Below are 24,020 nucleotides of genomic sequence, written 5' to 3' on the forward strand. Positions count from 1 at the left end.
AATCACGAGAAACATTTTAAATTCCGATTTATGTTATGAGAAATTGAGTTAATCTGACGATTGGTCCACTAAAGGAAAGGGGTCCGCTATAGGACAATTTACTCTACCTAGTTTGCACGACATAACCCCAAAGCTATGATAGGGTAATTTAAACTATAGACCCCTTTTCTATAGTGAACCACTTGTCAGATTAACTCAATTTCTCTTAACATAGGGTAGAATTACCTTAAATGAACCACCTACTTCAGTGGATCACCTGACGAAAAACTGTTTATTCTCTTGATATAAATTGGAATTTATTAGTGTTTCTCGTGATTCTGATTCAGATTAGCTGAAAAAGATGTTTTCCGATGGAAGTTTTTTTTGGAAATTCCTCGCGCTTCCTCAAACATTAACGGGGTGCCGAAAAAATTTTCAAGATGAAATTCCTTGATTTTCCCGGATACTCCCTGAAATACCATTTCAATTTCTCTGATATTTTTCAGCATTCCGCACAAAAAAGTGCAACGTAGATTAACGCGACTCTAGAATCCCAGTGAAAAAAGTATTCAATCGGATATGGAACCTAATAGTAGAGGTCCCAAAATAGCCTTTTATGCTGAAAAACTCAATTTTTGCACTAAAAAGTCGTTTAAAAAAGAAACGCGCTTTTTCTGTTTTCCCTGATATTCCCTGATTTACCTGAGTGAAAAATTAGTTCCCTGACATTCACTGATTTTCCAGGTTTTTCCAAGTTTTCGAAACCCTGATTGAGTTAATCAGATCGGTGGTCCACTTAAGGTCGTGGTCCACCCAAGGTAGTTTTACCCTAAATCGGAATTTATAAATGTTTCTCCTGATTCTGATGCAGATTGGCTGGATAGGATGTTTTCTGATGGAAGTTTTCTGAAGATCCCTTGAGTATTCGCATAAATTGAGTTAATCTGATGAGTGGTCCGCTGTAAGAAAGCGGTTCACGATAGAATAATTTACCTCATCTAGTTTCTACGGCATAACCTGAAAGTTATGATAGGGTTAATAAACCTCCTATAGGAGACCACTTGTCACATTAATTCAATTTCTCTTAACATAGGGAATTTCTCTTGGATGGACCACTTCCTTCAGAGGACCACCCTGACGAAAAACTGTTTACTTTTTTAAATTGGGTTAATCTACCCGGTGGTCCAATGAAGGACGTGGTCCATTCGATTCGAGGTAGTTTTAACCTAAATCGGAATTTATAAATGTTTCTCCTGATTCTGAAGGGGATTGTCTGAATAGGAAGTTTTTTTTTGCAAAACCCTCGAGTTCTCGCATAAATTAAGTTAACCAAGCGGGTGGTCCACTATAGGAAAAGGGTCCACTAAAGGTTGATTTAATCTATATTCAACATTTTATTTCCCCGACCTATAGTAGACCACTCGTCAAATTAACTCGATTTCTTTTATCATATATCGGAATTTATAAATGGTTTTTCACGATTCTAATGCAAGTTGGCTAGTTAAGATGTTTCCTGATGGATGTTTTCTGAAAATTTTTCGAGTTTTTGCATAAATTGAGTCGATCTGGCAGATGGTCCGCTAAAAGTTCCATCGAAAAACATTATTGTTCAGCTAATCTGCATCAGGATTACAAGGAACATTCGTTAATTCCTGTTCATATAAAAAGAATAAATAGTTTTTCATCAGGGTGGTCCACTGAAGGAAGTGGTTCATCAAGATAGTTGTACCCTAATTGTTCTTTGTCGAAAAAATATAGGGCCGTAGTTTTTTGTTTAACCTTCAAGGTGACACTTTTACATTTTCGTCTTAGAGTTGTCCAGAAACAAACTTATTCTAAATTTCCAATTTTCAAAAATTTATAAAATTTGATTTCAAAAATTTGTAAAATAATTAATATTTTGGATAGCCCTTAGATCAAAATAATAAATACGGGTCCAACATTTTTCGATAAAGAACAACTGATTTTTAGTATGTTCGGAGCAAAAAAAACCCACCAAATGGATTTGTTGTATATAAGTTCCACATACAATTGTAATTGTAATTGGTAAACCGAACACAGCAAAGAATTAGTTAATTACTTGTCCAAGATCTGTATTTCATCATCTATTGCATCATCTATTTCTGAGCTTTGTGCTTCTAAAAATTCGAAGTGGTGGCTCCGCGACGGCCGTTTGTGGTTTCAATACAGTTTCATCTTAAGCTCACTACTTCTAAAATGTTCTCTCATACTCCAATAACATTCAGTGCGCAAATACTCGCATCGGCATGCTCCCGGCTTTCAGGCAACATCCACCTTACAAACCCACGTATCTTTTGGCTGGAGTTGTGTTATTGCAGTAGAAGAAAAATAACTTCATTCTAAAGTCTCTAATCCTGCGAATCTTAACTAACCGCAACCGCAACCATTCCTCCTCAACAACCTAAAACTACAAGCATTCGATGGGAAACCGAAGCGCATGAAGCAGAGCCCAGGAACATCTGTCGTGTCAAATGTTATTTACTCCAGTTCGTCTTGGCTCCGGCCCGAAACGGTCAACCGTGGCCCCCGGCCTGAACGGTTCACACTATGCCCTACATGTCTAATCTAGTGATCCCTGATGTAACCAGCTGAAGATTTTATACCAACAACATATGAATGATTTTTTTTATACGGTTAACGGAAATATTCTACTTCTTATAACAATCTCCACAAGCAGTACAACCCTAGAAGCTCCTCGTCTACGGGAGAGTATCTGTCGGATGGACATTCGAGAGAAAACACCAGACCACTACAATTGTGCTCATCCTTGTTCAGTAGTATGCGTTGGATATGCTGATGTTTGTTTTTGTTGTTAACAGAGCACACTACATAAAATTACTCAACCATAGAGAAAAACAATAAGGTGTTAGGAACTTCGCTTATAAAACCTGCTTAGAGCTTTTGTAGACTGACCAAATTTAAACTACATTTAGAGGTGAACAGAAATAGTAACACAGTAAAAGTAGGTGGAAGTGGATGTGATGGTGACATTGGTGGTAGGTGGTGGTGGTGGTGGTGTTGAATATTTTTTGGCAGCTTGGTAGGTGAATTGCGGTGTGTTGTAAACTTTTTGCACTAAACAGTTATTAAAACAACATTACTAAGACTAATTAGAACAAAACTAGACAGTTGGCACAGTTGGTTTGCGAGAAACTGCTTTTTATTTTGTTTAATCGGTTTTGCTTTGCGTTTTTGCATGGTGGGTTATGAAAATAATAACTAGTATAGGTAGGTGGTAGACTTTTGACTTGGTTCAAGTACCTCGACGGGATTTCGTTGCACTTGGCAGAAAGTGAGTTTTCTGTACATTGTATGCTTTTCCCAGCGGATGGTTTGCTAAATCGGCGTGGCAGCTGTGCGGCCGCAATCGTGGTTTTTATGGCATTATTGACCCTGGATACGCGCGGTGGGAGCTTGTTTATGGAGTATGTTGTGGGTAAGCGAGAGGTGGTGTTGATGGTAGTGGTGGTGGTTGCGGTGGTGGTGGTTGTGGTTGTATTGGTAATTGCGGAGCTGGACGATGGATCTGATTCTTCTGATTCGTCAGAGTAGGCGGCTGAATCGGTGGTTGATGAACTTGTCCAGGCTAGGTTTGATCGTGTTGTACTGATAGCAGGTGCTGTCGAAGTGGTCAGATTGTGTCGGTGTGTTCGTGTGTCTTGATTGTGGTACTGTGATGGTGATGTCTGTTCTGGGGTCTGTTCAGTGGTAGTGGTTGTAGTAGTGAATCGCTTGGATGCCCGATACAGCGGTTTATATGGGCTCGCCGGTCGACTGCTGGTCGTCGTGGTGGACGTCGTCGTCGTGGTTGGAGTCGGAGCAGCGCTGGTCGCCTCGAGGTAAGAGTAATCCACCAGGTACTCCTCCGGTAGGTCTTCATCCTCTTCGTCTGGTACATCTTCGTCTTCTTCTTCTTCGTTACTGGCACTGTCGTCTTGCTGATAGGACAGCAGCTCCTTTTCGGTGGGAATATTCATTTCTGGCATCTCTACAGTCGCGCGGAACTTCTTCGTCGTTGTCTCAGTCTTGCTGTTGAGGGAAGGTCCAGAAGAGTTCTCTTCAGTCGAGGTCAAATGATAACTAGTGTAGTAGACAGGTTTGTCGGTTATTTCAACCACTTTGGCGGGTTCACTATTCGTGTGGAGAGTAACGTTTTCCGGAGAGACCGTAACTTTCTTGAATACTTCAACGCTATCGTCACTAAAACGCGACTTGTAATGTGAAGATTTCACCGGCGATTCTTCATTGTCGTAGCGAGAACGTTCGGTAGTGCTGATTCGGTTTAAATGTGAACTGACCGTGGAGGAAACGCGTCGATCGACGGAATACTCCGTTGAAACGGAAAGCAGTGTACTTTCGGTGTTGGTGAACGGTTTGTTGTTAATATCTTTGCTAGTGAGGTGTGATCTGCTAGAGGCGGTAAGGGCGGTGGGCCTGAGGCGAGTATAAGTACGCCTCGTGGGAATACGGTTGCGAATACGATATCGTGGGGTGGTCACCTCATCGGATGTTTCCGGAGATTTTACCAAACTAAAAACGGGACGGTATCGACCCCGATAGACTTCGGTGGTTTTTGGCACAGTGGTAGAGGTGATGTCCTCCGTAGACGAGAAATGAGCAGGGGAAGTAAATACCATACTTGTGGCGAGAGGGGTTGTACTGGTGGTGGTAGTAGTAGACACAGGAGTAGTAGTAGTTGTTGTAGTGGAGAGAGTTGTGCTTGTAGTAGTACTAGTACTAGTCGTTGTTGTAGGTTCAGTAGTGGTAGTGGTACTTGTAGTAGTAGAAGCTTCGGTTGAAGTGGAAGAGGGATGTTTAGAAAACTTGGCGATATTCGCCAGTCTGGGTGGTGAAGTTATTAGAAAGTAACTCCGGAAGGGAGAATCTCTTGGTGCTTCAGTCGTTGTTCTATATATGTTGGCAATCACTCGAGACGTGGAGTATGCGAACGGTCTGTCCGATGAGGTGGCCTGTCGCTGGACTTCGAGGCTCTTGAAAGGAGACACCACCAAACGGGGATTGCTAGTAGGTTCGAGAGTTTTATTGAGGGCTTCTTTGAATACTAGCCCTCGGCTCGTGAAACTTTGCACTGCTTCGGCAATTTTCCGACTGTCTTCCGCAGCGGAAGGAGGTGGGGTAGTTCGGGGAGGAAACCGAGTTGGAGGAAGCGTTTTGACTTCTAGTTGGTTGCGGTAAGTCTCTTCAACTTTCGACGGAATCAGTAAATCGTCTAGCTCTTGCTCTTCATTCTCTTGAAGTGTGTTCGTTTGAGGACTGGATAGAACATTGTCTGGATAGGACGGAGACCATTCACTCGAGGCAGTCGATTCGGTTTCTTGAAAACTACCCTTTGGTGGTCTGGAGGTAGACCGGACGGACGGGTTCGTTTCACCACGGTCTGGATAATATCGTGATCGCGTTGGAAAAGCAGTAGAACTTGGGGAAAGTCGTAGCACCTTATGGGTTGTGGTACTAGGCTCTGGGGTTGTTGTGAAAAGTGCATCCGATTGGGTAAATTGAATATACCTTGGTGCGGACGTGGTGAGGTCAACGGTCTCAACAGTACCCTTCGATACGGTTGACCTACTGCCAACACCCGCACTCAAGGTTAATCGAATAGATTTATTGTTCTGAAATTGTTCAGGTTTGATTTCATACCGAGTAGGTTGGCTTACAGAGGGCACTGCAGTCGTACTGAACTGTTGATACTTAGGTTGAGCGGTGCTAGAGCGCATCGATTCATCGAAAACGACATATCGTGGTGAAGAGGGCGAAAACGGAACACGGGTTGTCGTAGAAGCAGATGGTGCAATGGCTGCGTTCAACGTTAGCCGAATCGTGTCATTCAATTCCATCTGTTCGGGTCTTACAATGTGTCGTGGGGGCTGTGAAGAGCTCGGACGGCCGGTAGGAAGATTCGTTAGTTCAGGCCGTGAGTTACCAAACTTAGTGTTTAAAGTCAGTCGAAAGATTTCGTCTGAGTCCGATTGGTCCGTTGGTCTTACTCGTGTATGTGCAACAGAGGAAGAAGCTGAAGCGGGACCAGCGTTGGTGGAGGTTGCTATGGTGGACTGTTGGGTAGCGGAAAGCGTGGTACCAAGGGCTTTGAGGAAGGTATTTTGACCACGTGTCCGTAGACCGGTACTAGAATAACTATCGTTCTCTGATGGGGGAGGGACTTTAGTCGACGGTTTGAAGCTTTCCGGCTGTACTTCCGACACGATATAGCTTTGGATCTTTTGACGTTGCGTTACAGGGGTACTGGGAGTGGTACTAGTAGTAGTTGTTGTGGTAGTGGAGGTGGTGGTACTTGTCGTAGTTGTTGGTTTTTTCGTAGTTGTAGTGGAGGTACTTGTTGACGATGGGTAAAACTTTTTGTGGTTCGGGGGGAAATACGGTTTTGGTTGGTCATACGAAAATGGGCTATTTTCGCGTGAACCGGATAAACCATAGTTCGAGGATGGTGAATTAATTGGGAGCAGTTTCTGGGTAATATACTTCTTACTCGACTGATCGTTGCTGCTGTCGTTGTCTTGGGAGTCGTATTCATACCTGGTTTTACTGAGTGGATATTCATCGTCATCATAGTAACTGTCATCGGGAATGGGATGAAATTTGATTTTAGGTGGGACTCGGTTGGGTTCATTGTCATAGGTTTCACTACTCGAGGAAAGGGATAGGGAGGGGTCGGATTCGGTTGTGGTGCTAGTCGTCGTTGAGGATGTGCTCGTGCTGTTCTTCGTGAGTCGGAAGATGTTTGAGCTGACGGTACTGGCGGATCGGCCGGTGGTATAGGAAAACGGAGAAAAGGATACTAGGAGGGGACTCTCCGTAGATGTGGTGGAAGAACCCGCGCGTGCTGCGAGTGTTAATATAATTGATTTGGGAGTCGATTTATTGCTTTTTTCATCCAATTGTGATGATCTGTTGGAATAGATAGCATCGGTAGGAATTTTAGAAATGGTAATTGTAAACAAGTTTGGACATCATACATATAGGTTTCTGTGAGAGGAAAGAGCTAGCAGCGGCGATCATGTTTGTGGGATTTCCGGTAAGAAAATGCATCCAACTATCGCCTTAAATTTCCTACCAAAAAGCCCTCCGGTCTATGATCGCCGCCATCTATTTTGGTTAAAACTCCCTATTAGTATTGGTTATCAACTGATGGACGGTACGGTACTGCTTTAGTTGTCGTTATCGAGAGGAAAAATTATACTGGAACATGCTTTGGGAAACCCAGCGTTCAATTAGTTGAGCATGCTTGAGGGAACAAGCATTTTTTTGTTATTTTTCTGTTTTAAATACATATGTAAAAACACGAAACACGCCACAATGTCTTCCGGATTTCGTTTATCGTGTGTAAGAGTGTCTTGGATTCAGTTCTGATGTTCTGCTCTCAGCGGATGACAGCGCGGTAATGGGATGATAAAATGTAAGCACAGGCTAATGGATATAGTTTTTTTTCTATAAATGGTTTTAGGCAGTATAATAGATAAAAGAAACAAGCACTATTGCTCGAAGCAAGAACAGTCCACTGTAGAAAAAGATCATAGGATGAAGCTTTCACTATGTACGAACACACAAAAAGCAATAAAGGGGGGAGAGTGACCAACAATGGCGCAAGAAGCACTAGAGGTTTTTGTTTTTCTATCCATGAATGATCCCACTACAACTACCAGATGATGTTCCAATTGGTTAAACGGGGGGTTTCCAGGTGATGAATTTTTTATTGAAATTTAATTTGTTGTGATGGCATTCTAAAGAAATAGGATTTAGTGGACCAAACGGATCGTTTTGGACCTGTTTATTACTGTTTCTGTACCTTGGGGTATAGTATTGTAGCGGAGCGGGTGTTGTAGTGATGGTCGTGGTTGTTGTAGTGGTTCTTGTTGTGGTTGTTGATGGAAGTGAGAACGGTTCGGGTGATGTTACAAAAGCTGTCTGATATTTTGGACTGTTAAAGGTACGAATCGTTGAAGATACCAATATCGGACGATCGGAAATAGAGTTCAAATCGTTTCTGTACACGTTTCGAGACAGCCCGCGGGACAAGTAATAGCAGATTGCAGATTGGTTCCGAATTTTTGGGGACATTTGTTTTGAATAATTTTGAAAGGGAGGAAATAGCGGAAATAAACTGTTAGATCTTATGTTTGGTTTCATTTGGTTTTTAAACTTAACGTAATCCACAATGATGAAAATAAAGATTGATAAGAAAAGAAATACTGATCGGAAATACCTGAGCTGGGTGTGTGTTTGTTTCTGATTATAACGATCATCTTCGAGCTGTTTGGACGGGAAGAGATTAGAGTGGTGAATTTTAAACACTTTATGCGAGGGTACAACCTGTGACACGAGGGCATCATCATAATCGGCTTGATAGGATGGCCGCTGTTGGTAGGTAGTGCGGGGAGAAGTGACGTACAGTGACTGATCTCGCTGAGAAGTTGGAGCGACGGTTGTGACCACGGTCGGACGGTAGGTGGACGATACGGTCGGCCTCTGCGGTTGTTGCGATGACTGCTGGTTGTTTTGGTTGTACTGCGGTTGGTATTCTGTGGAAGTGAATGAATGGTTAATAATTGAACGATTTATTTTTTCCAGGCAATCAATTTTTCAACTTATTTATTTTGACAATGGTTCAAGATAGAGCTCTGACGATAAAATTAAAACTCATATTTATATATCAACGATTTAGAAAAAAATCACTAATGGTCATCATTATCATTTTTCAGACGGTCCTAAAATGGAACGTTTAGGTTTTGCTGTCTTTTATTAATGAAAGTTTTATAATAACTTCAAGTTCCTATGAAAAAAATTACGGTGTATAGCAGGTTTTGCAATTTAGCTATTCGTCCCATATCTAAAATGGGCGATCCACATACCACGTGGACAGCTTGGGGGGGGGGGGGGTGTTGTTTGTGTAATTTCCACGGTCCTTACAAAAAAACAAACTCATATTTATTTATATCTGTTCACGTGGTATGTGGATGGCCCCAATGTTTGTTTGATTTTGTGCCAAATAATATCCATTTGTGGGAAGTGTTACTTTTCTTATTTCATTCAAACAAAACGGCAGCTTATGTAAATTTTACACAAATTCCCTGAGCGAAACAACCTGCCGTTTTTGTTCACGTCGCTTTAAAGACTTTAATTTGATTGTTGTTGACGTGAAGGCTGAAAACCTTCGAAGACGCTGAATCAGGGCTTTTCGACATTGCAAACGAAAGTGACAAAAACCGCATTTTCACTGTCTCAAGTTCGAGCGACCTTCTGCGTCAGCGGTGTCAATTTTCAATGAAAGTCCGGTCATTGAAAGAAATGAGATGTCTTATTTAATATCGAAATTATTTGGTTTGAGCCTATTCATTGCATGAAGTCGATGAACTATATAAGCATCTACATTCTCAATCGCTTAAACATCGCTAAAGCAACACAGCGTGTGTGAAATCACAGAAATGCTGCTATCACTGTCAACTTATTAGAGCTGAATGTCTCTCATTCTCAGTTCGTTCGTTGAAAGTTGAAATTCAAAGATTTCAATTTCAACTGAAAATCCTTTCATGACAGTGAAGGTTTGTAGCGCTGCACTGAATTGGAGGATCTATATCAAACGCAGGAACAGCTTGCTGTGGTATGTTTTCGCCTTTGAACAACTGCTATAGCGAAAAAAGAGAGAGAGAGTTTTCTTCATCACATCGTTTACAGGTGATGCAAGCTAAATGCATTACAGCAACTCAAAGAAAATACAGTCATGGGCTTTTACGTCGTCGGCTCGGTCGAATACACACGCTGCGAAAGTTAGCGAAGGTGGGCCCAGGTCGGTGTTATTTAGTATGAGCTGTTAAATCCGAATGTAACCATCACTGTGGTGCTAGTCGTCGTTGAGGATGTGCTCGTGCTGTTCTTCGTGAGTCGGAAGATGTTTGAGCTGACGGTACTGGCGGATCGGCCGGTGGTATAGGAAAACGGAGAAAAGGATACTAGGAGGGGACTCTCCGTAGATGTGGTGGAAGAACCCGCGCGTGCTGCGAGTGTTAATATAATTGATTTGGGAGTCGATTTATTGCTTTTTTCATCCAATTGTGATGATCTGTTGGAATAGATAGCATCGGTAGGAATTTTAGAAATGGTAATTGTAAACAAGTTTGGACATCATACATATAGGTTTCTGTGAGAGGAAAGAGCTAGCAGCGGCGATCATGTTTGTGGGATTTCCGGTAAGAAAATGCATCCAACTATCGCCTTAAATTTCCTACCAAAAAGCCCTCCGGTCTATGATCGCCGCCATCTATTTTGGTTAAAACTCCCTATTAGTATTGGTTATCAACTGATGGACGGTACGGTACTGCTTTAGTTGTCGTTATCGAGAGGAAAAATTATACTGGAACATGCTTTGGGAAACCCAGCGTTCAATTAGTTGAGCATGCTTGAGGGAACAAGCATTTTTTTGTTATTTTTCTGTTTTAAATACATATGTAAAAACACGAAACACGCCACAATGTCTTCCGGATTTCGTTTATCGTGTGTAAGAGTGTCTTGGATTCAGTTCTGATGTTCTGCTCTCAGCGGATGACAGCGCGGTAATGGGATGATAAAATGTAAGCACAGGCTAATGGATATAGTTTTTTTTCTATAAATGGTTTTAGGCAGTATAATAGATAAAAGAAACAAGCACTATTGCTCGAAGCAAGAACAGTCCACTGTAGAAAAAGATCATAGGATGAAGCTTTCACTATGTACGAACACACAAAAAGCAATAAAGGGGGGAGAGTGACCAACAATGGCGCAAGAAGCACTAGAGGTTTTTGTTTTTCTATCCATGAATGATCCCACTACAACTACCAGATGATGTTCCAATGTTCCAAAATTAAAACTCATATTTATATATCAACGATTTAGAAAAAAATCACTAATGGTCATCATTATCATTTTTCAGACGGTCCTAAAATGGAACGTTTAGGTTTTGCTGTCTTTTATTAATGAAAGTTTTATAATAACTTCAAGTTCCTATGAAAAAAATTACGGTGTATAGCAGGTTTTGCAATTTAGCTATTCGTCCCATATCTAAAATGGGCGATCCACATACCACGTGGACAGCTTGGGGGGGGGGGGGGGTGTTGTTTGTGTAATTTCCACGGTCCTTACAAAAAAACAAACTCATATTTATTTATATCTGTTCACGTGGTATGTGGATGGCCCCAATGTTTGTTTGATTTTGTGCCAAATAATATCCATTTGTGGGAAGTGTTACTTTTCTTATTTCATTCAAACAAAACGGCAGCTTATGTAAATTTTACACAAATTCCCTGAGCGAAACAACCTGCCGTTTTTGTTCACGTCGCTTTAAAGACTTTAATTTGATTGTTGTTGACGTGAAGGCTGAAAACCTTCGAAGACGCTGAATCAGGGCTTTTCGACATTGCAAACGAAAGTGACAAAAACCGCATTTTCACTGTCTCAAGTTCGAGCGACCTTCTGCGTCAGCGGTGTCAATTTTCAATGAAAGTCCGGTCATTGAAAGAAATGAGATGTCTTATTTAATATCGAAATTATTTGGTTTGAGCCTATTCATTGCATGAAGTCGATGAACTATATAAGCATCTACATTCTCAATCGCTTAAACATCGCTAAAGCAACACAGCGTGTGTGAAATCACAGAAATGCTGCTATCACTGTCAACTTATTAGAGCTGAATGTCTCTCATTCTCAGTTCGTTCGTTGAAAGTTGAAATTCAAAGATTTCAATTTCAACTGAAAATCCTTTCATGACAGTGAAGGTTTGTAGCGCTGCACTGAATTGGAGGATCTATATCAAACGCAGGAACAGCTTGCTGTGGTATGTTTTCGCCTTTGAACAACTGCTATAGCGAAAAAAGAGAGAGAGAGTTTTCTTCATCACATCGTTTACAGGTGATGCAAGCTAAATGCATTACAGCAACTCAAAGAAAATACAGTCATGGGCTTTTACGTCGTCGGCTCGGTCGAATACACACGCTGCGAAAGTTAGCGAAGGTGGGCCCAGGTCGGTGTTATTTAGTATGAGCTGTTAAATCCGAATGTAACCATCACTGGAGAACGCATCGACTTCAATTGATGCGAACAACTACAATACGAACGGAGGCACGAAAAAGTGATTTTATTGCATGACAACGCTCGGCATCATGTTGTCAATGCACAATGGTCCAGAAATCAAATTTAGGGGGAAATTTGGGTCTCTTTCTTCTACAAAGCTGTTACATATGATAAAGCGCTTATTGAAAAATTATCAAAAATTAGGGTGACCAACATTTTCGATGCAATCAAGTATCTAACTTTTTTATCTTTGTAGATAGGAGAAAATTTGTTCTACAATGTTATAGCTCCATTTATTTTAAGTTACTTTGTAAAAAAGTTGTTCTCTATCTTTGAAAAAACACATTTTGCGCTCTTACTTTTTTATTTCAAGTTTCATCTCTAAACTGTCTTTGAACGACTTTTTAAACTTTTTAAGAGGAACAATTTGCAATGCTGACATTGTAAATATCTCAATTTTACTCAAAGTTATTAATATTTTTCATAGAAAATATGCGTTTTTCATTTGTATGTTATTCTTTTATTATAGCCGTTTATTATCTTTCGTGAATCAGGAAAAAGGGACAATGGTCTACCAACTGCCGTTTTCCTGAACAACGAAGAAGTCATATACATGCGAAGTAATGTGCAACTTATCCGCAGTACATTTGCCGATGTTTTTCTCCTGGACTGATTTGGAGGTCGCCTTCGACCGTGTTGACCATCGCATACTGATTGCAAAACTGAACTGTTTAGGAGCCCATAATTTTTCTAACGTTGAATAGAGTCACGCCTGGTAAATCGTTGCCTTTGCATTAAGCTTGCTGCGGCGAAATCCGCTTACTTTACAAATATATCTGGAGTTCCCCAAGGCAGCAACCTTGGCCTTCTATCATTTAACAAACATAGAGGTCAGCAAGGAACCTCAGTGGACGATCGATCTCTTTTATGATTCGCATGACTATCAGTGCCCAATGATAATGTAATACAGGGTGCGGCAGGAAAATATGCGAAAATGTTTGAAAATTAATAATAGCTAAATTTGTGTAACCAATAACTTATTTCTGTTAACAACGTATTTGGTTATGTTTATTTTCAGGTGCTGAATCAGAAAATCGGAATTCTATTATTGCAAATTTGAGTAAATGAACGTCAAAGAAGGTATTACGAGTTTGCTGTTCACCCAGCAGACGCCGAAGGAGGTTTCCAGGGTAATCGGATGTCATTTGGACACACTTTATCGCATCAAAAAGTCTCTACAGGATGGTTCTAAACAGCGGAATCCGGAAAGGGGAGGTCCGCGGTTTGCATGTACGCTAAACGTGATTAAATTGGTCCGTACAAAGATTCTTCGCAGCCCGTTATGTTTCATTAGGTGTCCTAAAGCCGCACAGACCGGTTTATTTCACTGAGAGTGATATTCAAGTTCCAAATCAAATATCCGGGTGATGTTGGGCTTGGTGGTGTCTAACGGTTTGAAAATGGCGCCTATTTTGGCATTATTTTACCAAGTGCATCAGTGGGTAAACGCCAACTTCTCTTAGGGTTAATACGTTTTTATATTTTTAACCTGTTACATTCTATAACCTGTTATGGAACTAGTGCTGGGGCTATTCGGATACCCGGAGAGGCATGCTATTCTTCCGGTCTTGTCTTGAGGATGTTATTGATAAAAATAAAGGACACCATCGAGTACATTTGTTAAAAAAAAAAAAATAGACGGTGTTATCCAAGACACGACCGCATGGTAGACGAGGGACCATGTAGATTATCATTCATCAAACTCTTCATTTATATAATTGTCAGTCATCAGCTTAGGGTAACCTTTATCTTTTGATCAAGACATTGGAGTTTGAAACCCGTTCTGGGATAAAAACATGTAATGCATTTCTATAGGGCCCATTTTCGTTACTCTTTTAGCAGTATGACACATACTTGAGTGGAACGTATCCCACATAAAAAAAAACTAATAAAGATAAATGAGCCGTTGAGATCAAAAGTGGTACATGTGCCATTTTTTTGGGTTTTCTGCATAAATTGATGCAGAACGCAATAATGTGCTAGAATAAGCAAGAAAAACCGAGACTTAAACCTAAACCAAAGTTATAGCCAAAACAATTTTTGGTAATTAACATAATCACCATTTCGTTGAGAGCAAAAGTGGTACATGTCCAGTCTGTGCATGTTAGATGAATTGTAAGTCGAATATCTTAGGATTTAAAACAATCATGTCTTCAGCAAAGTTGGTCAAGTGATTTAGTACTTTCAGATGAAGATCTAACTGCTTTGAAATTTTCTCACTACGTGGCGCTAGTGTACCCGTGACTATTTTGTAACAGAAAGCATTTTACCTATTTCAGTATCAACTCGTATGCTGTTACCAAATACGTATACACTAGCGCCACGGAGAGACAGAATTCCTTAACAAACAGATCATCATTCTATAGTGCTCAATCACTTGGACAACTCTGTTGAAGACATGAATGTTCTATGTCCTAAGTTTAGAGAGCTATACTGCATCCTTCATGCTCACACTGGACATGTGCCACTTTTGCTCTCAACGTTTTCTGGTTGTCATTATTTTTCCTATAGAACAAAAGTGGTACATGTTTTTTCATTGAAGATTGTGTAAGTTTCTCAACCAGAATTCGTTATACTTTCATGTACCGTCTTTTGAAACCTTTCCAGCAATGATTTAGTGCAGTTATGTTGAAAAATATGTTGAAAATAATTTACTATTTGAGTGTTATCGCGTCTCCTAAAAAATTCACTTAATGGCACATGTACTAGGTTTGCTCTCAACGGCTCAAATGTACTCGAAAATTCTGATATTATCACTTAAAGTAGTACCACATATTTTCGCATTTTCCCTGGCGCAACCTGTATATCGTTTACTTGTAAAACCGCACCAATTATACGGAATTACCAAATCTGTTTCACTCAACTCGAGCATGCAGTTTCCAGTGAAGAATCTGGGAGTCATCCTGGATATAAGTTGCACTTTTCGCAACTGTAACTCAAAAAGTAAATCTCAATCGCAATGGGATTTATCATGCGGACTTCACGGACGATCACTGTACTATTTGCTTGTGCGATCATCCTTCGAGACTAGTTGTGACTGCATTGGCTGTCCAAAAAAAAAAAAAATCAAAAGCTTCTTTGAATTGAAACACTTTGCAACAGGCGTCACTCATCTCTTCAAACCATTAAACCCGCTTGTACACCGCAAGTAGTTTGGCAACACTGCATTGAGAGTTCTCGAGAAACAGTGCTCTGCACTAATTACTGCTTTTCAGTCGAATATTTGCGTGAAACATTCGCGAGTGATCATAAAAAGTGTAAATTAGTGCCAAGGATGCCGGTTTCAGTAAAAAAAAAACGAAAAATCTATCGTTTCAACCATTTTTTTAGTGAAACGTGTTAATTCCAAAATCAGTGATAAAATGCAGGCAAAATCCATCTATCTAAATTCAAAGGAAAGTAAATTTGTATTCCTACGAAGCTTACTCGCTCACTCGTAACTCACCTGAAGAAACAGCACGGGTGAATAATAGCAAAAAGTGCGTACTAATATTTTTGCTCCATTACTAAAATCATTACGATCTGTGAACGATCTCTCAAAAATCTTAAAGTCTCTGGGGTGGTCATGGGTTCGAATCTTATTAGAATTAGGCCATTGGATATCAAAGGATTTTAACCATTTATTTATTGTTTTAGAATCAACTCGTTGAGAACTACTAATGGGAATGTGGAGGGCTTTGCTAAGTCTAAATCACACCTTCTGCCCGTGTTAATTTTTCGCATCCTCTAAAAAATCGCATACATTGCCCACTTTACAACTTAAAACCTTGAATGTTTTAGAATCTGTTACTTGCACTGCCAAATAAGTTTGGGTATGTGTTATATAGGATGCTTCAGCAACTGGGTACTAGCAACAAGATAAACCTTACTGGGTTTCTAAGCACTGTGGCATCGGAGAAAATGAAAAAGCGAATGAATGAACAAAAATTGGTTAAACCATAAAACTTGTCGGTCCAGAATCATTTTATGGGCATGCTTGATAATCTCCTCAATTTGTGAGAAGAGCAAAGCGAATATTCACCGTTTACTTCTTGTCCAGAATGAGTGCTGCGTCTAGCAATTTTTTCTACTATACTATTCTTTCTGCTTTGTGCTGTGTCTCTGTTGCTCGCAGAAAAACCGACACACTGCTTACACCATAGTTGAGCGAAGCAAGAGTGGTGAATCACTCTGGAGAAAATGAACAGAAGTAGGTACGCCGCGGTGCACACTGCTGAGATAAAATCGATAGAATTCGAAGAGCAAACATTCGCGATGGGCGGCTGGATTTATTTTTTTCCCTCTTTTATTTTCCCCTCATTTGAAATTTACTCAAGAGACACACAGTAAAAGCACTGCAGAGAGCTCTGTTGTGTAGTTATTGAGCGTATTGTTCTTACATGTGAGAAATATCACACCATTTTATTATCTCTCTGTAGAAATATTACAACGACACACGACCCACCGGTGCACAGTGGTCTCATTAGACAAAAAGTGGAACTTAATTCCATAGCGCCTTCCACCTTCATCCTAGCTTGATAGTGTCTTCAGAACAATTGTTCGTATGAATGACCCGCATAACCGCAAATTGTCAATAATTATGAAAATTTTACTATACCAAAAATAAAACAAAACTAACTCTTTTGAGTTAAGAGATAGAGGAATGGTTTATTCAGGAAAGTTTTAGAGGGTTGAAAAATATGAAACTTTGTTGAACAAATGAAAATTAGCTCAATGCTAACTTTTTTGTGGTAAGAGATAGAGGAATGGTTTCTTTTGCAAAGTTTTAGGACGTTCAAAAATATAAAACTTTGCTGAACAAACAAAATTCCATTCTTCATTGGGTACAGAGTTGCAGAGTATTTTACATGAAAGTTACTCAAGAGTTTATTAATTGTACTTAACTTTTTCAAGTTACAATTTACAAGTAAACGTTGTTCTAAAGAAGCATTTTGGCATACAAAACACACGTTTTTGTTGAAGACCACACATCTTCAGCACTTTTCGAAAACTTTAACAACGTATAGAATTAAGAGTGGGTGGATTGGGACGGATGGACCTTATAACAGTTTAAAAATTTAGTTAAAATATGCTATAACTTTGCAAGGAAAAGTCCTGGAGGTTTTCAAGCCTAAAGCAGGTATTAGACGAAGCAAATATTTGCTATTTTTGGTACGATTTTTATTTGCACAAAATTAAATCTGTATTGAAAAATAGCAAATATTTGTTTCGTCTAATACCTGCTTAACGCTTCGACCACGCAGGAACGTGTTAGGGCTAAATATTCCCATTCTGCATTAGTGTTTTTTTAGGGTGCCGCTGGCATGTAGAGGAAATGACCATCGAATTTCGGCTCGAAAGTTTCGCCTTCTCGACAAAAGTCCCCATGCTAAATTTCAGCTCAATCGGACTTCGGGAAGTCGTTCATCATAGCGGTCAAAGCGTATGTTTTTTGACCAATGAAAAAAGAACATTTAGTTCATGAGGTTCACAACATGGAAAATTTGTTCAAAGCCAAATGTCGTAGAAATACATGAAACGTCGAGATCTAGTGTTGCCTTAAAAATACGGTTTTTTATTTCGAAAAATCAACTTCCTGGGTGCTACCTCTAGTTTGAAAGTTAATTAAAAAGAATTTCGAGACAACACCAGATTTCATGGATGGCTAAAATATTCGACATAATGCTTTTTTTTGGGAACGCGAAACATTGACAGCCTTGAGGCACGACTTTTGGAGATCCGATTGCAAAGGCTAAGTTAGTGTTACCTCTTCCAGATTGATTTTATTATACAATTTTTTACGTAGTCTTCTCCCTGTCCTTCTTCAGATTGTCAATCCTTGGGTTTGTCCTTATGACCTATAGTTATCAAGTGAAGAAAAGTGTTTTGCTACTCTTTTGTTTGTTGTCTACCTATTTCGATGCCATGCGGAGGTCGTTGTTGATCCCACGGGAAACAAGGTGTCTAGTATCAGCACTTAATACTAGTGAAAGAATTTTGGAAAATGATACTATTTCAGACTATGCAACGGAAAGTTGCATCGACTGTCCGGAAATGGCATCTTTTGACTATATCTGGTTTTAGCTGGGAGAGGCAAGGACACGATCGAGTTGAAATTTTGCATGTTTTTTTCTCGAGAAGACGAAATTTTTGTGACTGCTAAACGAAATTTGAAGAGTCGTTTTCCGTTGGTATTCTCTATCAATCTACCTTTCTCTTCTATATGCTGAAAATAAACATTTTTGAAATCTCCCCACTCTCCTCTTCAGGAGAAAACCTGGTTTGATATTACATAAGCAGATTTAAAGGGGATTTGAGGTAAATTTGACATGTTGCTGAAGTTTTACGTGGATCAGACATCTACCAATCGATTACTGAGACTTTTTTCCTCAATTTAAGATATATTTTGACTACCACATTTAGAGATTTGCGGATCTAATGATAATCTACATGCTTGATATTATTTAACCTTGTGAAATATATTAAAAACAATGCCAAAACTGTTTAAGTAGAATCACCGTTTTAAGGCTAGTTTTGTCTAATTCAAAATCTGTTTTTTTTGAAGATTGGTAAGAAAACGCTATTATGTGGACATACTCTAGGTATTTTGATATTTGACTTTAAAACCGAAATGGCGTAAAAAACATAGAAAATTTTAGATTTCTCAAAAATTTAAAATGGCGCCATAGTTGCCCCTTAAGGTGAAATGGGTACAAACTCGGAAAAATTTCGAAAAAACGTATACAGAAGCCAAGACAGGGGAAAAGGTAAATTTTTGTTGCACTGTGCCATCTCTTAGTCTTGCGTAACCCTTCCTAATTAAAACTAACACCTTGTACTTACCAACATCTCGGTACAGTTCCACATCCTCATCGTAGACGGCGTAGTAATTGTCGTAAGCCGACGGATCGTAGTTGCTGGTGTTGTAGTAGTTCTTGCTGCTCTGGCTGAGGACAGTTTTCTGCTGCTGGTCGGTATTGTATCTGCTCGGTGCTGGCGAGGATGTTTCAACCCTGTCGGAAGACGCAATGGGACCGGTTAGTGTGAGTGCCATAAAGCAGTGAGAGTAGTACAGTTTTGGCATATAAAATTGAAAGATTTTCAGACAAAAAAAAACAACAGCTTGTGGCACGTATTTACAGGAGAACCAAACTGAATCAGATAGAAACCGGAGATGGATTCACTCTGATTCTACGGTGTAGAAGTTAGTATCATACCCTTATCTTTAGGAAAAAAAAGAAAGATACACACTTAACGACGGTCACCTGAACCGGCTCCACGGGGGATGCACTCTGAATACATTTAAATTATAATAAACAACAACATCAAAAATCCCATAATACAAAGGTGAAAAGGTGTTATACTCGTACCTGTTCGGTAGCCGTTCATCGAGTTCCAAACGATCGTTACGGAGTTGGTTCTTGTTCGGTCTGGTGCTAGCGGTAGGCTGTTCGGGGGTCTCAGTAGTAGTACGCCAGCGTTGCTGGCCCCGGTTCGGTCGTACGGTGTACCGCTTGCGGGGGGTAGTTTCATACGTCGAGGTCGTCGTTGTGGGTCGCGTACGGATTGGCGGAGTTGGGGTGGTAGTCGTGGTGGTGGTAGTAGTCGTCGTTGTCGTCGTTGTTGTTGTTGTTGGCGGGGTTATCTTCTTGGAACTGTGCGATTTGACAGTCGTGCGTTGTAGTTCCTTCGAGGTGGTCTCGTCTATGAGGTTCGCATTTGGTATTGCCGTTGGTCGAACGTGCGTACGAACGTTGTACGGTCGCACGGTCGATTTGTTCTGATAACGGGGAATGTCCCCGAATGGTTTGATTCCCTGAAATACATCTTCTGGGAAGGTGATGATTGGCGGAATATCACTCGTTGTTGGCGCATGGGTAGTGATGGTACTTGGACGCCACGTGGTTGTTTCGTATTTGTGATTTTTATAGTAGACGTGACCGGATACATAGGATCCAGGCTTGGGAGTAGTCAGGTTTCCAAGAGGTCTTGGAGCCATTGTTTCCGTCATCGGAGTGTACTTGGACTTATTGATTGGATACCGGTATTCATAGTCATCCTCGTCATCTTCTTCATAGTACTCTTCATCGTCCTCTTCACTGGGACGTTTGGGATAGGTTGGCTTACGGTTACTATTGAAAGTATTTTTAACAAATTTATGACCCCGATTATCATTTTCTTCTTCATAGTAGTACTCATTCGAATCGCGAAATGGTTTCACAGTGGAAGGACCATAGGGGACGAGTCTGTTGTACTGTTGACCGGAAGGTATCGGTCGTAGGTTAGTAGTACCATTTTTGGGGTACTGCGATCCGATGGTTTGCAGTCCATCTGTATGTTTGGTGTTGCTTTGCTTGAGGTGAGTATTTTTGACGCTCTCGAAGAACTGCGTGTAGTCGGGAGTATTTTGACTACCTGACTGGTAGTAACGCGGCGTTGTGGAGCCGGTGATCGGCTGAAAGCCGTTAGTTGACTTGGTTACGAAGTATCCGGCCGGTCTCAGCGTGGAAGCTTCATATATTGGCACCGGCTTATCGTTGTAGCCATTGTAACTAATTATGGCCGGTGAATTACCGGAATATAGATTTGCATTATTTAGGAAAAGATTTTGAGGATAATATTCCAATGCGGAGACCGTGGTTTTCGGCGTTGTTGCCGGGAATCGATGTAGCGGCGTGATGGAGTTGGCGTTCTCGTAGACTGGCGCCGGGGTGCTTGGACCGACGAGAATCTTCGGTGTGGCTTTTTGAATTTGTTGGTTACTGTTCGAATGTTTTGAAACCCCGACGAAAGATTCTTTAAGGGGATTCGACGTTGGCTGATTGTTGAAGAATCCTCCAACGGAGCTAAACGCAATGAATGGACTTCGGTGGGTGGACTGTGCCACTTTATGCGATTGCTGTGGAACTGGATTGTTTTTGGCCGCACTCTTGGCGTGATTGTTAACCGATAGTGGAGTTGACGAGTAATGGTTACCGAAGTGGAAATAGGCAAAGTTGTCCGGGATGGTTCCGTCGTCGACATCCGGAACTGGAGTTGTGTATTTTTTACCATTCTGATTGTTCACAAATGCTGCAGCTGTAAATGCGGTTTGATACTGTTGAGGTCTTGGCGATTGATTTGAGATCAACAGCGGTATCAGGGTATCCTGAGGGGTTATTTTGGTAACTGCTTTATAGTTCTGTGGTTCTACTGGCCTGAGATATTGGCTGCCGCCATGCTGTTTGGCGTTAACGTACGCTTCGAGGTAGTCGTTGTAGTTGTTTGTTATAACTTTTTTGTTATAGAGTTGCGGCTGGTAGTATCGCGCTCCGGATTTGAGATAAGTAGGCGAAGTGGGACCAGCGGAGTATACATACGGATCGTAGCTACTCGGGGGGAAGTTGTTGTGGCGGGAGAGCGAAGTGTCCAGCGATCTGTACTGCCAGTTTCCCAATGGCCTTAGTTGGCGGGCACTTCGTACGCTCTCCTCCCCACTAGCTGCCGCTTCGAGCAGACGCTGATCCGTAAGCATTGCCGATTCCGGACGGTCGTCCTGGTGATTTTTAGTGCTATTGCGCATGCCATCGGTGGCGGAGGCACTTTTGGTACTGTCTACCACGTCCCGTTTTTTTCGATCGTGAATTTGGTTTTCTTTAGGTTTCACTTCAGGGTCTAGGTCTTGCAGTTGGTCTTCGTCACTGTGTGCGAGTTTGAAATAGGGAAGTTGAGTTTGAAGAATTTGAATACGTATAGCGGAAACATAAAATTTGATTGGAATAGTGTGTAGATAATATGTGTACGAGATTCCTTTGCTGGTAGTTAGTGATCCGAGGGTGCTGAACAAAGCTCAACTTACCTGAACGGCTGTGGCTGGGCGCTGTACGCGAAGGATCCTACTTTGGCCTGCGTTGGGATGGCATTCACGCTAGGCTGCTGCAGGATACCGTCTCGGTCACGCTGTACCTGCGTTACAGTGCTTGGCTGTCCGCGGTAGACACGCTGCTGGCGATCGGATTCTTCCTCTTCTATCGGTGGAAGTGTGTCGTGAGCTTCAGCGTAAAGCTATAATGAAAACGATTGAAATAGTTGTCACAATAAAATGTGGTAAATATCTAAAGCATGAACATACCTTGGCTATATCATCTTGTGGGGAATTTTTGGGTTGACCGCGCGTTGTAATGACCGGATTCGGATTTGCCGGTGGCGGTGGTGGTGGTAGTGAGTGAATGCGTGCAGGCCCCGATGGTCCTGGACCGGACGGACCCGAGGGAGCACTCGGTCCGGACGGGCCCGATGGAGCAGATGGTGCTGAAGCCGGACTGGAGGAGAATCGAATTCTAGAGAGAACCTGTGGTACACGGGGTGTGACAGTGGTCCTCAATGGCGTAGGAGGAGCTTGCTGGACGGTAGCGTCACATCCCACGTTGCGTGGCCAATCGCAAGTTTGTAGCTCATGGCTGTACATCAACCCACCGGTACAGCTCTCCAGTAGGGCTCCACCGAACACACACACATAGTACTGTGAGCAGTCGGTGGGATGTGGATAGTACCCGAATTCTTCCGGGCAGTTGAAGTCCACCGAAGAGGAGTGACTGGACTTTGGGTTCGAGCCCAATGCTCGAGGCTGTGCGGCTCCCGTTCGGAACACACGTTTCGTTTGTGCAAGTACATTATCTGGAAGTAAGAAAAAGCAACATTTCGGTTAATAACATCAGATAGGATAGGATTCGATTTAGAATTATGAATCATGATTGGATCAGACCAGATATGTATATGTATGAATAAAATTCATCCTGATACAGATGACATTCGAACCCGCAATCTCCGATGTCTCCAGCATTAATCTACTGGAAAGATAACTCCCCCTAGGATCAATATCGTATCACCCTTTATTGTTGTGTCCCGTCCCTAGCACGTCTTGATTAACCACACACATTGCCTTTTGGGAGATATTTTTGTAACTGAGAGAAAGTGTCTCTTCACACATAGAGTAACTTGCTATATCTATGTTTCGTTTGTATGGTCATCACTCTCCTCCACTTTGACAGCTGGTTTCGATGTCAAATCTTGATCATTCCCAAAACAAAAAAGTAAGTGGTGGTATCTAAGAAAAGACCGCATGGTAGACGTAGAACTACGATAATTTTTTTTTTCTTTTTGGGACTATTTCTAGATTCATCTTGGTGATAGTTAAGCTTTAGGGACGATTCATTAATGATGTCACGGACTTAGGGGGGAGAGGGGGTTTAGATTATTGTGACATTTTGTGACATATGGGGGAGGGGGGGTTAACTTGGGTGAGTCATCTCATTTTAACTCAAAAAAAAAAAGACACATAGCCATACCACAGAGTTCAACTCAGAACTCTTAATGATAATTCCATCATGCATTCATAGTTTCACAATCATTTTTTTTTTGCTGAAGGTTCGCTTGAGATAAAAAAGATTATTTTTTTTTAAGTTTAGAAAACATAATGCTCGTTAGTTCTATTTTGCCGTGCATGTTTGTTTATGAATGACAGCGCAATTCTATTCATTTTTAAGTCTCTCTCAATTCTACAAAAATTGTGACAAAACGTGAATAAGAATGCCTGGTTATTGTAACATATGGAGAAAATTTGGATTGCGAATCGTTTTAGGAAGAGGAACTGAATATAGACGGTCTTTTAGGAATAAGCAATGATATTGCAATTACTGCTCCGGTTTTCTATGTCGTCGATATGCGACTCTATCAACAAACTCCTGGGACTAAGGACTGAGCGCCTTTTCTAGTTATCCTTTATATTCTTCTTTTCCTTTCAGTTTTTATTTTAGTTAAATCGTTCCAAATTAGAATGAATGCATTTTTTTACAAATTTCTCAATTTTTAATCAATTATAACCAAGGAAACGGGGGGGAGGGGGAGATCATACAAAAACGTGACGT

The 24,020-nt window shown here is 41.0% G+C and overlaps 1 protein-coding gene across 2 annotated transcripts in view; it reads right to left on the reverse strand.

Annotated features, from left to right (window-relative positions):
• The window catches only part of LOC129733203 (mucin-2), a 506,006-nt gene that overhangs the window by 20,090 nt on the left and 461,896 nt on the right, over window positions 1–24,020 (reverse strand). The window contains exons 2-9 of one of the 2 annotated variants that reach the window (XM_055694856.1): window positions 22,226–22,770; window positions 21,953–22,158; window positions 19,485–21,794; window positions 18,958–19,127; window positions 8,347–8,555; window positions 8,240–8,286; window positions 7,823–8,020; window positions 3,262–6,924 (exon numbers count right to left, since the gene is read on the reverse strand). In XM_055694856.1, the coding sequence (XP_055550831.1) occupies window positions 3,262–6,924; window positions 7,823–8,020; window positions 8,240–8,286; window positions 8,347–8,555; window positions 18,958–19,127; window positions 19,485–21,794; window positions 21,953–22,158; window positions 22,226–22,770 (7,348 nt within the window). The remainder of the gene's footprint in view (window positions 1–3,261; window positions 6,925–7,822; window positions 8,021–8,239; window positions 8,287–8,346; window positions 8,556–18,957; window positions 19,128–19,484; window positions 21,795–21,952; window positions 22,159–22,225; window positions 22,771–24,020) is intronic. The other variant, XM_055694857.1, reaches the window with a different exon arrangement.

Source organism: Wyeomyia smithii, chromosome 3, assembly GCF_029784165.1.
Source record: "Wyeomyia smithii strain HCP4-BCI-WySm-NY-G18 chromosome 3, ASM2978416v1, whole genome shotgun sequence".
NCBI lineage: Eukaryota > Metazoa > Arthropoda > Insecta > Diptera > Culicidae > Wyeomyia > Wyeomyia smithii.